This window comes from Brachionichthys hirsutus, chromosome 21 (assembly GCF_040956055.1).
Source record: "Brachionichthys hirsutus isolate HB-005 chromosome 21, CSIRO-AGI_Bhir_v1, whole genome shotgun sequence".
In the NCBI taxonomy this organism is placed as follows: Eukaryota; Metazoa; Chordata; class Actinopteri; order Lophiiformes; family Brachionichthyidae; genus Brachionichthys; species Brachionichthys hirsutus.
Window position 1 is genome coordinate 6,066,761 of NC_090917.1, and position 15,424 is coordinate 6,082,184.

Below are 15,424 nucleotides of genomic sequence, written 5' to 3' on the forward strand. Positions count from 1 at the left end.
CAAATAAATTCCAAGGTACCATTCTAATCATGTGAAAAAATAATAATAATATTTTGAATAAAATTGTAAATCGTATGCTGATCGGGAAAGCGTTCACATTTACCAGTCGATTTCTGGTGTCATTGATTTCCATGTTGGCCTGTTCACAGTGTAATAAAAAAAAAAAAGAGAAAATCACGTATTCGTCTTTAAAAAATATTTAACAATGAAAATGTTTACCTGATAGAGCAGCAATCTGGAGAAATAAATCAGTTCTAAATGTTTCAAATGTCAAATAATCTGAGCTGAAATTCGTTTTCTAATGAACACGCACACAAAACATTCTTTATAAATGCCTTTATCCGGAGTGTCTTGTTAAACTGCAGGTCCGTGAGGTGCGGATCTAAAAGCAATCTTGATGCATGGGCGAACTTTACAGTGACAGCTGAATTAAAAACTCACATAAAAATATATGAAAGTCCCACATTAAAAAAAAAACTTAAACACAAATCAGTTCTGACAAGACGCCTTGAGACCAAGTTCAGTGTCGTCTGCGAGTGCGCTTCTCATGCACGACGCCGTGCCGCTGCAATCCACTCACATCATCTGAGGCCTGCTGGGCATCACGTCCTGATGAGGATGGTGGTTTGGATACCAGTGACCAAAACTGTTCACGTAACTGTTTGGGGGCAGTTGGCCTCCTTTGGTCGCCATGGAGACCTCCCAGAGCTGCTGCAACCCGGGCGAGCCAGGGGAGATGGAGCTGGTGCTGTGGAGATGTTCTCCCTCTGATCCGCTGCCATGTTTCATAATCTTTTTATACTTGGATCGCTTATTCTGGAACCATATCTTGACCTAAAAAGGAAAAATGTAAATAAATGTCATGTGCGGTTAACATTCGAATGCAACGATTAAGATAATGAAGGGCATTTAATGCGACATTATACCTTAATAATCAAATGCTTTTCATTGTTTGCCCGAGGTACATTTGGGAGCAATAAAAGAGAAAACTCCTCATAACTCTGACTGGCGCGTTGCCATCCAGCCTCTCATGAGTGATCAATTAAAAGATAGATCTCTGCAGGCTGAGCGTGACAGCAACAATTCAAAGACTAAAAAATATAGAAATAAAGCGCGTTCCCTTTGGGTTCACTAATTCCTGTTGATTTCAAATAATATCAGATGTTTTAAGACGGGAAAACTCATAATGACTATTCATAAAATGAATGACAAAGCCTAACGGATCCTTCTATAAACACGCAGCGCATGTCGGGGATTAGGAGAAGAGTGCGTGGGTGCGTTACACGACGACAGATCCGATCTATTGGTTCCTCTGTTTTTGTCTAAAGCTTCATTCTCTCCTCATTTGAGATTACGTTTTTACCGACACGCAACTGTTTGTCTCTGAAATATCTGGACACATACAAGTGAAAATACCCCCAAAATATTTTTGACTTCTGCTTTATTTTTCAGAATAATATTGATACCGCAGCCACGCTTCATTCGTCGAGAGTCCTTCGAGCCATCATAGGAAATACTTTCATGAAATGAATGAATACAGCAAATAAACCGTTCATTAAAGGGTCGAATTACATATTTGGCCTGTCACATGAGACGAAATCCTTAATAACACAGCTGATAAGAGGTTTCATTTTCTATGGTCATATATACCTACAATCTGTTTTGTGATTAAATTAAGTAAAAAAAAAAACCTAATAATTCTGTAGTTCTAAATGAAAAGCCACTGATATGGATGACATGCGCGTTTTAATGAATAACTTTAAAATGATTGTGCACAACTATAATAATGATCGAGTGTGTGGATCTTAGACCCAGCACGCTTCCCTTGCTCCATTCAGAACTGCTGGGACAATTGTCGACCCACCTGAGTCTGGGTGAGTCCCAGTTTGGCCGCCAGGTCGGCGCGTTCGGGTAAGGCCAGGTACTGGGTCTGCTGGAAGCGCTGGTGCAGAGCCTGCAGCTGCAAGCTGGAGTAGATAGTCCGAGGCTTCCGGACTTTCTTCCCTTTGCCATTTACGCGCGGGTTCCTGTTCTCAATCACCATTGACTTTTCGCGACCTTGCAGATCGACCAAACAACAACAAAAAATTAAAGGCATGACATATTTTTTTTTATCCCTTGAGGTTGAAGGTCAACACAAAATGATGTTTTGTTACAGCAGAATTTATCCATTTTAAATCGACAGAATAAATGGTTCCGTTAATAATTAGAACTATAGTGTGGAGGCCAGAGCAGAGTGTCAGGGCCTCAAAGACAGAATGTAACTTATGCGTTTTTATCATAATACGTTTAATCAAACCTTAACATTCTGATTAGGTTTATTAAACTAACTCTCATTTCACGTGTCATTGAAGACACCAGCACTAATTCATATTATCATCAAGGTTTTAATAACAAAGGCCGCATTAAAAAAGTGAGACAACTCCCACACATGAAAGGACTGGTTTGTTCTGGAACCGTTTTGTTATTGTGCGTAAAATCAAGGCAGAAAAAAAAAAAAAAGATCGAGTCCCTAACACATGGGCTCGGGCTATACAACGGGCCATGACTTGATTCAGCCACAGAAAATTATGGTTAATAAAACTAATGAGGCAATCTGCCCTCATTATAGAACATCAGAGGGAACATCTCTGACAGAACGCAGAGGTTTTAGGGCCGAAACCGCATTAAACTTCTATAATTGCGCTTGAACATGGTGGAAAATTAGACATGTATTGCTATTACTTATACAAAAGCTTAACTCTTTTAAATGTTCCCATGCACATACCTGATTGTTCTAATCTGCTGTGGGCCAGACTGCTGCTGTTGCTGTGATGGTAGGACATGTAGGCAGACGGGGGGTGAGTGTGCACTGCGCCGGGGTAGGCGTAGCCCAGGGAGCGGCCATAGGACGCGCTGCCTGCAAAGGGACTTTCGTGCTGGGAATGTCCAGCACCGTGCAAGGCGTGGACCGGGTAAATGTGAGCGAGTCCGGAGGAATGCTGCTGGTGCGCCGGATGTCCGTGGCCAAACTCGAGAAAGGCCGATTTGGAGGGATCTGAGGCATTCAGGCTGTCATGCGTAAAACCCATAGACATCATTAGCTAATGCGCGATCCCATCAACCCGTCGCTCTGAAGAGGGGCTCATGAGTTCTGTCGGGCAGCGAGGAAAACAAAATCAATCACAATTAAGTCCAACGCATTTCTCGTTTTAAAAAAAAAAAGGAGGAAAAAACGTCTTCACGCAAGAATTAGTATCAAAGTCGCAGCATGTTCACAATCGTTAAGGAGGCAAACCTCGAATAAAAGCGAACTGGATCCTTCTTTACATCACTGGAGGAGTTGACATGTCTTCCTCTAACACCTCCCGCCTGCAGCGCGTCAAGCGAACCGGTTTCTATCTCCGAGCTCTGTGATTGGTCGTCAGCAGCACAGCTGTCAGCGGAGCTCAACCGGAGCCTCATTAACATAAGCTCCGGGACCGTGAACCTCCTTCCACGAATACTGAAAGAATCCCTCATTCGATTGCTGCTGGTGTTAGAATGGCCTCCGTCTATCACGGAATTAAAAGGTTTAAAATAGCAGAATATAAATTATTTTCATTTTCATAACAATATCTAAAAGGAGAATGAATAATCTATAGATTATTATTATTATTAGTGTTATTATTATTATTTTATAAAATAATTGAGTTCTGTGTGTGTTCTTGGGAAGAATATTGATAACTTTACAGATGAAGCCTAATAAAAGGAATTGCGCGCGTGACGCGGCTGTTAGTGCGACAAACGCAGTTTGAATAGAGGTTTGACCCAATAGCAGAATCTTATCCGTAGCGCAAATAAAGTCAGATGTAACATTAATTATGTTCTAATAATACACACAATTTCTAATTCGTCTGTTCAGTAATCTGTTTGTTCTCAATCCTGCAGGCTATTAAATAAGGCAAATATATAATAGGCCATTTCTATTGCCTATTTAAAATGCTGCTGCTTTAATGCCGTCTTACACACACGCACACACACACAAATGAAATATATTTTAAATTGTACATCGAGAGGCTTTTTTTCATGCAGTGTTAAGCATTCTGTCTAACACGTTATAATTCCCGTTTTAAAGACTATACTGTATTCTACTGTATTCTACTGTATTGTACACACAAGGGTGAATAAGTGTTCTTATATAAGAATAACATTTTCAGTGAACCTGAAGGAAGATCCTTTATTTTTACTCTCATATGAAGCAGAAATACTCAGTACACATGCCACTCATATTATTTCTGACTAAATGTTGTAAAATGAAGCAAGCATAAACCTGCCAAAAGAGGAAGTGGTTGGGTGCAGACTGTAGAGTCAGAAGAACTCACAAGGGCCATGTGGGATAAAGGCAGTGGGGGAGGAAATGGTGACCGCAGGTCAAACAAAGCTGTCCCGTACGCTTCTGCAGGTGGAGGGAAACATTACAGGAGAAAAGAGTGAATAAAAAAAAAAAGTAATGTCATTTTTTCAAAATGAAATGTAAGATAGTGTGTAAGAGTATATGGCTTGATGCAGATTCCGCTTGAGTTGAATAAGTGTTTGATGGGCAGGGACTTGTGCTGAGTTGTTGTCCAACCCTGTCATTTTGGTCATGTCCCATATCCTGCTTGCAACTACTGGGAAGCCAGGAGTCCTTTGTATGGCTGCTCAATTCCCCAAAGGCTTCAGCAGAACATCTGACCATAACAAAGCCACAAATTATTATCATACAAAAAAATGAAATTCCATAAAAACAATTAAAAAACGTGAGCTCAGTTTCATATTTGGGAAAATGTCTGACTTTACACATGAGACCACGCAGCTGGAAATCCTCACCAGGAAATTGTGACATGACAGAAAGTAGCACTATATGAGGAATTTACTGCAACATTATAGCAATGGCCAATATGGTAATTGAAGTTGTCACTCATTGATACTTTGGTTGCAATCGGAACAGGTGTTGCTTTAAGAATCCTTGTTGAGTGGGAAAACAACCTCCACGACAGCAGTGGACAAATGCTGCACTTTTTGGGCAGATAAACATGAGAAGGGTGGCCCGGATTAAGGTAGACACAAAATGCAAGGCTTTGAAGTCACAGAGGCCGATGACTATATGTGAAGCACTCTTGCAAACACTTCAGGAGCTGAACACAGAAGACTGAGACCATGCAAATCCATGGTTTGTGCAGAAGAGGTGTGTGAGGAAAGGGTGAGGGTGAGAGAAAGCAGTACAAGGAGGCACTTTAAGGCTTGTAATTATGTCTGTGTTACGGGTAAAGAACAAAGGAGAGCCCTGCAGTCATGAGGCTGGGATGAGTCCTCGCTGCGGCTGTCCTTAAACACACGCGAAGTACGGGCGATGTTCGAAAACAGCCACAGTCCTGAAAGGAGCCCAGACTTACTGGCGTCTGCACCTGGAGCATGCGTTTGCAAGAGGCGTGTCTGACAAAGGTGCGTGTTCTTGACGTGTTCTCTTTCTCTCTCTTTGGCACATTAGCACACACTCCAGGTGAATCCGCCAAGCTTACTGGGCAGCTACACACGCCAGGAGCACATATGCATGCAAATGCTGCAGCTGTGATCCTCTCATGCTGCACAAGTAACCCTCTGTTCCTGGGGCCCACGCTGAGGCCTGACTTCCACTGACAGTCCACAACTCTGACAAGATGCCAGGATTTATTACCGTGGGGCTCAGCTCACGACATAATAGATATACGAATAAAGACCCACATGTCCAATTTCTGCAGCACCCTGTGATGGGTCTGAGGCTGAGCTGTGGTTTCGCATAACTATCCCACCGGAAATTCATCGCAGAATCAAAGCCATGCGTGATATACAGGGAAATATTGAAGAAAATCATCTTTTGCTAATTTAGAACCAGATGCAAACCACATAATAGGTTCAATGATGCATATGGACTTTTTATGTATGTCTTTGTACTTTGAGATGTGATATTCAGCCCACGCTGTACTTCGTCGCTGCGTTTACATGGGAATTCGGATTAAGTTGATATCGTTATGAACCCAAAACTGGTGTCTGTTACCTCATGTGGCTGTTTTTTCAGTTCCTTTGAGTCAGCAGAGCTAAAGCAAACGTTGGGATCTATATTTTTTCTGTGACTTTTTCTGCCTTAGGGAAGACAGGGGATCCAAAGCAAAGCCTGAGCAATGCTTAGAATGAACAGACTAATCTTTCCTCAAGGCGCCATCAGGGAAAAAAATATCTGTTGGGTCGGCATCTCATTCCTCAAGTGCAGCCTTGTTGTTGCTGATATGTGTGGGATGTACTAGTTCTGGCAGACTCTGGGAGTCAAAGGAGTTCACCCGGTTTACATGATCAGCATCACTCATGTATGTGAAGTCTCTGAGACATACCGACAAATGTGTCTTAATGTAAATAAGAAAAAAAAAGCAATTTTCATTGTCAATCATTTATTTTGGATAAATTACGATGGCTCCTATTCTTCTAATTTCTGTTTCTATGATATGCTAATATCTGATTTATGTCAAATAAACTGACTGAATTGTTTAATTCATTCTTTTTGTTTATGCTTTTAATCCAGCAGTTTAAACAGTTGCGTTCATGACTTTTTTTTAAATAAGATAAAAAAAACAAATATTATTGCATAGATATACTGTAAATTCAACTGATTTCTCGTGATGATTTACAGGAATTCAACCACATTTCTCTATTTCTAATGCTAATTGTAATTAAGATTTAATTCATTATAATTCTATTTTTCCACTTCCAGAAATGTATTTAACTTTAATTTTATTCTCTATTGAAATATAGGCTACAACTGATATTTTAAAAATTGTGTGAAAATATTGAGCTTTATGTTCGTAATTTTATTTGTTTAAATTCTGTTTCATTCTCTTTTTGATTGTGTTCAGAGTTTGATTAATAGTAAAGAAAATAAATCGAAATTAAAGCAATATCATTATCATCATCCTCAACTTCTTCATCTTCATGTTCATCTTTATCATCATCATCATCATCATCATCCATTATAAAAACGTTTTAGAATAATTTTAAATGAAGGAAAATCAGAATTCTGTACATCTATAGTAAAAGTATAACTATACGCATTCATTGAGTAAAACGTTTCTGTTAAAATTGCCTTTTTTATTCCAGTTTGAAATATTTATTTTCAGAGTTAAATATAAATATTTTTCTTGGATGATCTTTCATTACCAACATGCTACCATATGGAATATCATTTACACTGGCTATTTAGAATATGTAATCAGACTATACTGACTTAAAAGCAAACATTTGTCCACGTGTATTGGCGCATTTTCCACACCATGTTTAGAGAACTGGTTGTGGCAGGCGGGGAAAAACAATAAATCCAGGGACAACAACAACAACAACAAAAAAAAAGATCGGATCGCGAATGCGTGGAAAATGTTTCTGCTCTTTTGGCTTTCAATTCATCGATGGCATGATCGTTACCAGACAGCGGATGACAGCACATCACCTCCTGCCGCCGACTGTTAGACTTAACTGTAATTGATTGGTTGAATGTTTGGGCCTTGGCAGGAGGAGCTCACCCGTCTGGAATCCTTAAACTGTAAAAAGCGCAGAAGCTATTCTGGTGTAACCTGAACTTCACGTGTGGGGGGGGGGGGGGGGGGGGGGGGGGATTTAAATAAATCCGCCATTTATAGAGGCGGATTTATTTATAGAGGCGGATTCATACTTTTAAAAGGTTGCATTTTTGACTTTTCTCCCCCCTGATCATGGTTTTGGTTAAAATGCGCGTTCGGTACCAAATCGAACATGCGCACTTACGCGTGAAGAGTCACGCAGCAGTCCGTTCATAAATATGTAGCCAGAGTCCAGCTGATAGACAAGCAGTGGGACAGTGAATTGGGTGCAGCCATGCAAGAGCTTTAGCTGGAGCGGCTTTAATAAAGAGCGTCTGCGCCACATCTGGAACAAAGAAGCCAGTCTGGGCCTATGGTGTTTACAGCTCTGTTGTTTTTTCACACTCCTCAGTGTCTTGCCCAAACACACATTCCAGACTTACCAGCTCAACATGGGGGGGGGAGAGAAAAATATTGTAGATTTTCCACTATTAAAGTTGTGCCCACTGCCCAATGTCAGAGGAGGTGCGAAGAAAAACAACAAGCAGGCACGGATGACGAGAGGAGAGCCAAGCAGACAGTTGTCTCCGAGAATCCTGCCCAGCCGGCTGGCTGAGATGTAGGGGAGCTTGAAGTTCAAAGCCAGAGGGAGGGGCATCATCCACTGCCAGAAAATGTATTTACAGGCATCAGAGGAAGCTTATGTTATTTAGTTGCAGGATTTAAATGGGAATTTAATGAGGCCGTTTAAAATGAAGGGTAAAGTTTGCAAAGACAATGCATTCATGCAATAATTCTTCTCAAGCACAATGAAATAACCAGATTCACAGTGGCTGTGAAGCCAGTGGGAAGGCTACATGATTTAACGAGAACGAGAATGCATATTTAAAATGCTTGGAGGTTGGGGAGAAAATGACATGTGGTAGAGTTCAAGGTATATCCAATTTGTAAACGTTGGTTTCCCTCCGTCTTGGCGGAATATAAGATGACAGGCGGTGGTAGAAATGCCAAACATACCGGACAATGACACGCTTATGGGGGGTCACACCTGCACATGCACAGCCAATCAACACACAATGACGCATGGCTCAGGGTTGCCAGTTTAAGATGATCCTGAAAAGACCGGTATACCAGGCCCAGGGATTATCCATCTGAAGTTACCTGCCCTTTGGGTATATTGGCAACACCCTTTTAGGTTGTGCAGGCTAACAGCAGTAAGCAAAGGTTTGAGATGCCAAAGGTGACAGAATGATAATGCCACACCGCTGTCTTTACAGCTCCTCCCTGCAGGATCAAATTGGCACAAATTAGTTTCGTTTATATGCCAACAAGTGTTAAATTCCATTGTGAATGACAACTGAACACAGTGTCCCAGTAGCACTCAGCCTGATTGATGATTGTAAAACTCATATTAAGAAATGTGTACACTGTGTGTGTTTATCTGTGCAGCATAAAGCGTGGGACTATGAACATGTGACAATTAGCTTAATCCTATACTAGAGAAATGTAAAAAAAAAAAAAGAAGAAGGATTTGAGTTTTCAGGATATATATATATATATATATATATATATATATATGTATATGGAAAGGAAATTATTTTTTTCATTTTTCTCATGATTTGACCTGCTGAGGGCTGTAATTTCATTGTCCCTCATTATATATAGCCCAAAGTGCTCAGGACTGTTTGCAGTTGTGTTTAAGTTCTCTGTATACCCCCCGCGTCCCCCCTGAAGACCTGTTAGTGGTCTATAAAAGACGTGAGACTGAAACAAAACAGTAAAGACGTGCACCACAAAAACAAATTAATGACTGAAAAGAGAGGAAAAGTGCCCGTAGAGCTGGAGGGAACAGCAGAGAAGTCCCTGTATGGGGTTTAGAGAACAATACAAATGCTCTGTTGGCATGAAAATATTGATTACAGCAGCTTTAATTTCTGCTTCAATCCATACAGACTTTTAAATGTTTGCTTCTTTGAGTAAATTCATAAACAAGGAGCTTATACCTGTTGTGTAAGCATGAATAAGCAAACAGTCACAGAAGAGCTCCGAAGCCGCCGAGCGTTTTAAGTGTGCTCCCTTGACCCCACCCTCGTCATGACCATTTTGCTTCACTGCTTCAGGTGTTTAACCTTGTCATATTAAAGCGTTTGTCACTGCAGGGCTAGACAACTGGGGCCAGGATGGGCCGGGGATTTTTGAAAGGCCTCCCAGATCATCAGATTGTCAGTTGCTGTCTGAAGCCTGCCAAGAAACATCAAAGTCTCAGAGAGTCGCTTATGTTGTCTTTGAACTGCACCAGAACACACCCTCTCCACCTCCCTGCTTGTTTGCATATTTTGCCCTGCATCATAACTTTCAATTCTAAATTAAAAGTACAACAGGAATAAAAGCAGGCGAAACACCCAAATAGAATTTTTACATGGACTTGCAGCATGGATGTCTGGCGAGACATATGAGTGCTCTGTCAAGATGAGGAGACAGTCTCAGTCTGAGCAAGCCCGTCGTCGGAGGCAACAGCCTCCCATCAGATCCTGGCCGCGATTGATCGCTATGAAAGAGCGACCTTAGGCGGTGACCAAAGTCAGACAGGATACATATGCCTCAGCATTTAAATCTTTCATCTCCCGCCTTTTCTACATGAGTCATCACCTGTGTCGCTGTTTGACCTGTGGCTGATGAATGGTATAAGGCATGCTGCACGGTTGCAATCTTTCTTAAATTTGACAAAGACAAAACAGACAATGCAAAATTATTAAAAATGAAAATGACCTGTTGCAGAGGACATGGCAAAATAATAGAAAACCATGCCAAGGTGATTCCCTGTATTTCAGCCGACTGTTTTATCTATTATTTTAGCCTTCGCCACCACGAGTAGGGCCCTGGTTTCTCATCGTGGGGCTCTCCTCTCAGAGGAGGGCAGCAGTGGAGGGCTATTTGCATTCCAGCAGCGAGAGTGAGAACAATTAAGCCATTTCCCCGCCAATCTATCTCCCTCCAGTCAGCCATCCAGGCGAACCTTGTAGATCAATGGCGACTGCAGCTGCACAGTCCATGTGTGCCAGGCTGTGAAGAGAAGATTGGGGTTAAAACCCTCCTGGCCTTCAGATTGGCTCCATACCTGAGTCAAAGCACGGTCGAACCAGCAGCTGTCGCCAGGCAGAACCGGGAAAAAAAGGTTCTTGCCCCATCTGTGAAAGCATTAGACGGCTTCTGGCTTTAGGTGGCGGTTTATTTTATTAGCGATTTGAACTGAAAAGTCCGTGTTTTGTATTTAGCATCATTTTGCACCTCAAAGGACGGTGCAATAGGAGCAGCAGGTTGATTTCGCCACCTGTACGCATAAAGGAAGCACCCTCAGCTTCCAGCACAGTCCATTCCTGTGGTGTCGTCCCCCCCCCCCCCCACCTCCCCAGGCAAGGTAGACCGGCCACTCCAAAATCAATTAGCCAAATCACATTTCACAAAAGTAGCTGAGCTCTGTTTTCAGCAGCCAGGGCCCTGGGGTGTCACAGAGTCAGTTGAAGGCGCGGGCAGCGAGCTTTGCTTTAAATTGCGTGGGATTAGACCAAACAAAGAGCCACAGATATCCAAGCTGCACCTGTGCAATTTGCTCCTCAAGGACAGCTACTAGGAAGAGCCTTCGGTCCAAATGGCGGGTGTTCAGAACTTAATCTCCCAGCTCTCGGGCCATTGCAGGTGTCTGTTTCCTCTGTTCCTGGCCACAGATACTGTCCTGAACTTGGACATAATCGCAAACGCCATCATGTAACAAGGACTTCCACCTCTGCTGCAGCTGCCAAGTCCAAGTGATCAATCATTTACATGTGTAATTAAGAACGGGTGTCAAAACAGAAACCGTACACTCGCTCGGGGACCCTGTGTGTGCAGTGGGCTGACATCAGACTTGGCAAGTGGTGAGTCTGCAGCGTCAGAGGGGGGCGAGACAGCGACTGGAAGAGCGGAGAAGAAAAATGAGATGTTGAGACGTTTAGGGTTTTGTGACTTTATGCTTCTTCCCACCCAGGGCGGGTGATCTGATCTTCAGCGTATCAAGTTTTATTAAGGGCACTTCATTATATATATATAGGGGGCTTCATCTTTGGTGTTCTTGGACAAATTTTAACTGTATAGTTTGGAAACAAATAAAAAAAACCTTAAAGGAATGAAAACACACAAAGCCGTTTATTTGTTGCAGCCTTGAAGTGAATGCCGAAACAATATCTATGGGCAACAAGGATTAAGTCAGGGATCAGCAAGAAACGCAAACGCCGACAACAGATCCACGTTCCCAAATAAGTCCGACTACATGGTCTTTAGTCAAGTGGCTCAATGGCCTCCTGAGTGGCCAACCAACCATTCAGGCCATTTGAAGTCATAACAAGGGATTACGCCGCAACAACAAACACATGCCAGTGTAAAGTGATGCTTTGAATACACGAGATAAAAGGATGAAAGACACTCTGATGCAGTGAATTCAGTTTAATTTGTATTTCCATGTTATTCCATAAATGCTGTCATCTTTTTGAAGTTCACCTTAGAAAACACAAACGGCCACCATGCAGCAAGCAACTGATGGAAAACTGGAGTGTCTCTGCAGATCTGGGCTGACGTTTCCTATGATCAACATGCAGAAATACCTGTGTCCAATAATCCACCGGTTACCTGAGGGGGATAGGTGTGGTGCTGCAGGGCGAGGGAGGGGGGTATGTGCAGGCTACCGTAACTTAGGTGGACTCATCCAGCCAACACCTACGTGCCCAGGGGCCGAGTGGGCGTTTAAAATAGCCTGTCTGGGACCGACGTTTAGAGTTTCCCAGTGCAGAGTCGCTGAGCTTTGAAGAGGCAGGTCCAGTAATGAATTAGAGTATTGTCTCCTCAGAGGGAGAAGCCTCTGGGTGGGGCATCAGATCAAAAGAGGTCCTACTTTATTACTTACCGCATCAGTTCAGGTATGCAACTGGACAGAGCAGAGGCCAGGCAAGCTGACCCTTAAATAAAAGGACTTGAACTGACTGTCCTGACAGAGACAGGCTTATTATTGTTATCCACATGAAGAACTCCATGGTAACAACATTTACCGAATGAGGACACGGCATACACATCTCGGTTTGGATGACCTGTCCTAACAGTAGCTAACGTGGATATGTGTGTTTTCTGTCTTCCTGTCTAGCTTTTCCTTTTAAAATGTCCTGCTCCTTAAAAAAATATTCAAATATTCTTTGGAGGCACACGTGGATTTAACTTTTGTGACGTACGCCTTCTTGTCTCTCACAGTGCATCAGGCCACTCAGCCTTTACAGAAAGGGAGGAATGCACTGGCCAGCCCTCTCAGGTGGCCCCACTTCGTCCTGGGGCCGGCCCAACCTCTCACAAGGGTCACTCTCCCATGACATTCCCCTCAGCGTGGAGAGGGAGCAACACACCTATGCTTTGATGTCAGGTTAAGAGGATGAGGCAACGGCGCGAGAGACACAAACACCTGGATGGAGTGGAACTAAACAGGAATTCTGCCCAGCCGGAGGAGGAGCAGAAGTCACGTGTGGAATTTGAATATAACATATTACATATATGCATGTAAATAATAATCATTAGATTTAATTTTATTTTTATACACATAATGCCACAGTTGAGATGATGGGACGCCCTTTTTGTTATTCCCTATTTCTCCCATTTTATGTTGGGAAGTTAGCAACTTTTCTATATTTTCTTTCCTGTACTTTTAATGATTAAATAACTTTGCTTGCTTTTTTTTGTTTTTTTGACCATGCAGACCTTTACACACAAGAACATTAAATGAATGCATCTGGCACTGCTCATGCTGTGGTTGTCTTTCGGACTTAGCAAAGAGAGGAGTCTTAATGAATGCTCAGGTTCTCCTCGGCTGGACGCAACACTGGTATACCTGTAATAGTGAATAGTCAGCAATCGTGTCAAATGTGGCACAGTAGGTTGTCTTATCAAATACACTGGCCTGCAAAAACCAGACCTTCATCTTTATCAATCTAAGCCCACATTAAAAACAAAGATATTACGCCCCTGTCGATGCGGATCTATTCTTTGGTCCGGACACGCTGAGTCTCTGGCAATCTCAGAGAATGAATTCCCCTGACGTTCATCATCATCTGACCTCCTGTGGTGTCACTTTGAGTTTGGGAGGGGGGGGGACTTCTGTGGTTTGGAAGTAATGACAGTTGGTACAGAATCCTAAAACAAAATCTTGCATTTGTCCAATGCTGGGTTTATGAAAAGACATCCTCAACATATTCAGCTTCTACAGTAATATTCTGACATTCATGCTATTCTATCTACGTAGCGGCAGCATGCATTGGCCCCGTGTTTATACTAGTGTGCTGATGTACATCACTGTTTATCAAGAAGCTTCACAGAGCTACTCTCGATGCGATATTGGTCTGTTGTTTGTTACTGTTTTCATGCGTTGCTACAAGCCATTGGTGATCATTCATAGTCGTGGCGTCCCCACTTGCACAGACATGCATCCGTTGTCATGTTCTCCTAAATACGTCACCAGAAAGTCAACACAAAGCCTCAATTTCATTATATAACATGTCAGAAATGAGCAATGTTTCTGGTGGGTGTACCATAAAACATTAACAAGAAAACTGTCAAAGGCATATTATGGTGATTATTATATGATCAGAGGTCAATCCGCCCTCAATCCCACATTTCCATTAAGTTTCCCAAGCGTCCACTGACTCACTATCAGGATCAACTAGCTCCATACTGCTAAGTAGCATCAAGAAAATGTCCTCAAAAATGACTTTTGCTGGCAATAACGAGCACAAAAGAAGAATTAAAGCTCAATTTACATTTTGGGACCTCAAGGTTTTGAAAACATTAATCCAACTGAATCAAATCACAGGATAAAAACAACCTTTTACAACATGTATTCACCGTTGGAACAGATCTTAAAACAATTATTCCCTATAGTGTTTGCCATCTTAGACGTCCCTCCCTGCTTGAGACGGAATATAGTCTCTGTATGTGGTGGATTGCTTCCCATTGGGAATTGTTGCTCTCTTCCTTTCTTTATCTCAACAACTGGGACTGCTGTTCACCCACCCCACCATAATGTCATAATTGAGCTGCTCCTCTGCTCCTCTTCAGCCGCTGGGACACCCTGAATGACAGGTGAGAAAGCAGAGTGAATGGGAGCCCAGGGCATTCACACAGGCTTCAGATCATTCCCACACCGGCTGCTCTCACTGTTTACTAAGAGGAAGTAAACAGGTGACGGCTATCTGATTGTATGTTTTGTGTATACACTATATATATATATAAAAATGTCTGATAGAAGATGGTTTTAGATTAGTTACCATGGTAATTTCTATGTTGCTGCCATTTGTTTCATGTCGAAAGCGTTCAGTGGGGAATTTGTTGCACCACAACCCATTTAAAAACCAACCTTATCCTGCGCTGGCCCTCCCCAGGTCTCAATTGGCCCTGATGACTCGCCTAGGGGGAACTTGTGCTTAAATCAACCAGGGAAATTATTGCTGGGGAGGCATAATATTGATTCTATGGGCCCCAGAACCACAAAACAATTACTGATCACTTATTTCTGCTTGTGAGCTATGACAGCAGGGGTTTCAATAAAGCAGCAGGGGTGAAGTAAAACTCCTCACGTGGGACCAGAAATCACACTGGAAAAACTGGAACAGCAGTTAGAGGTTTGTAGATTGGATTGAATGTATTTTCTTTCTCTATCACGGATAGATGTAAAACGTAAGAGTTCATATATTCTTTTTAAATCAAACACCATCACTTCTTAGTCATCCCATATGAGTAACGTATGATGTAAAACGGTGACCACAAAGGACTGT

General features: G+C 42.3%; 1 protein-coding gene across 1 annotated transcript; it reads right to left on the minus strand.

The window, feature by feature from the left end:
- Nucleotides 1-222: 222 nt before the first annotated feature.
- On the minus strand, nt 223-3,305 carry dlx4b (distal-less homeobox 4b). Its single transcript, XM_068754473.1, has 4 exons — nt 3,278-3,305; nt 2,768-3,133; nt 1,865-2,058; nt 223-834 (listed from the first exon to the last, which is right to left on the minus strand). Exons 2-4 carry the CDS (start codon nt 3,078-3,080, stop codon nt 577-579), a joined length of 765 nt encoding a protein of 254 aa, XP_068610574.1. The 5' UTR covers nt 3,081-3,133; nt 3,278-3,305; the 3' UTR covers nt 223-576.
- Between the last annotated feature and the right edge of the window lie 12,119 nt (nt 3,306-15,424).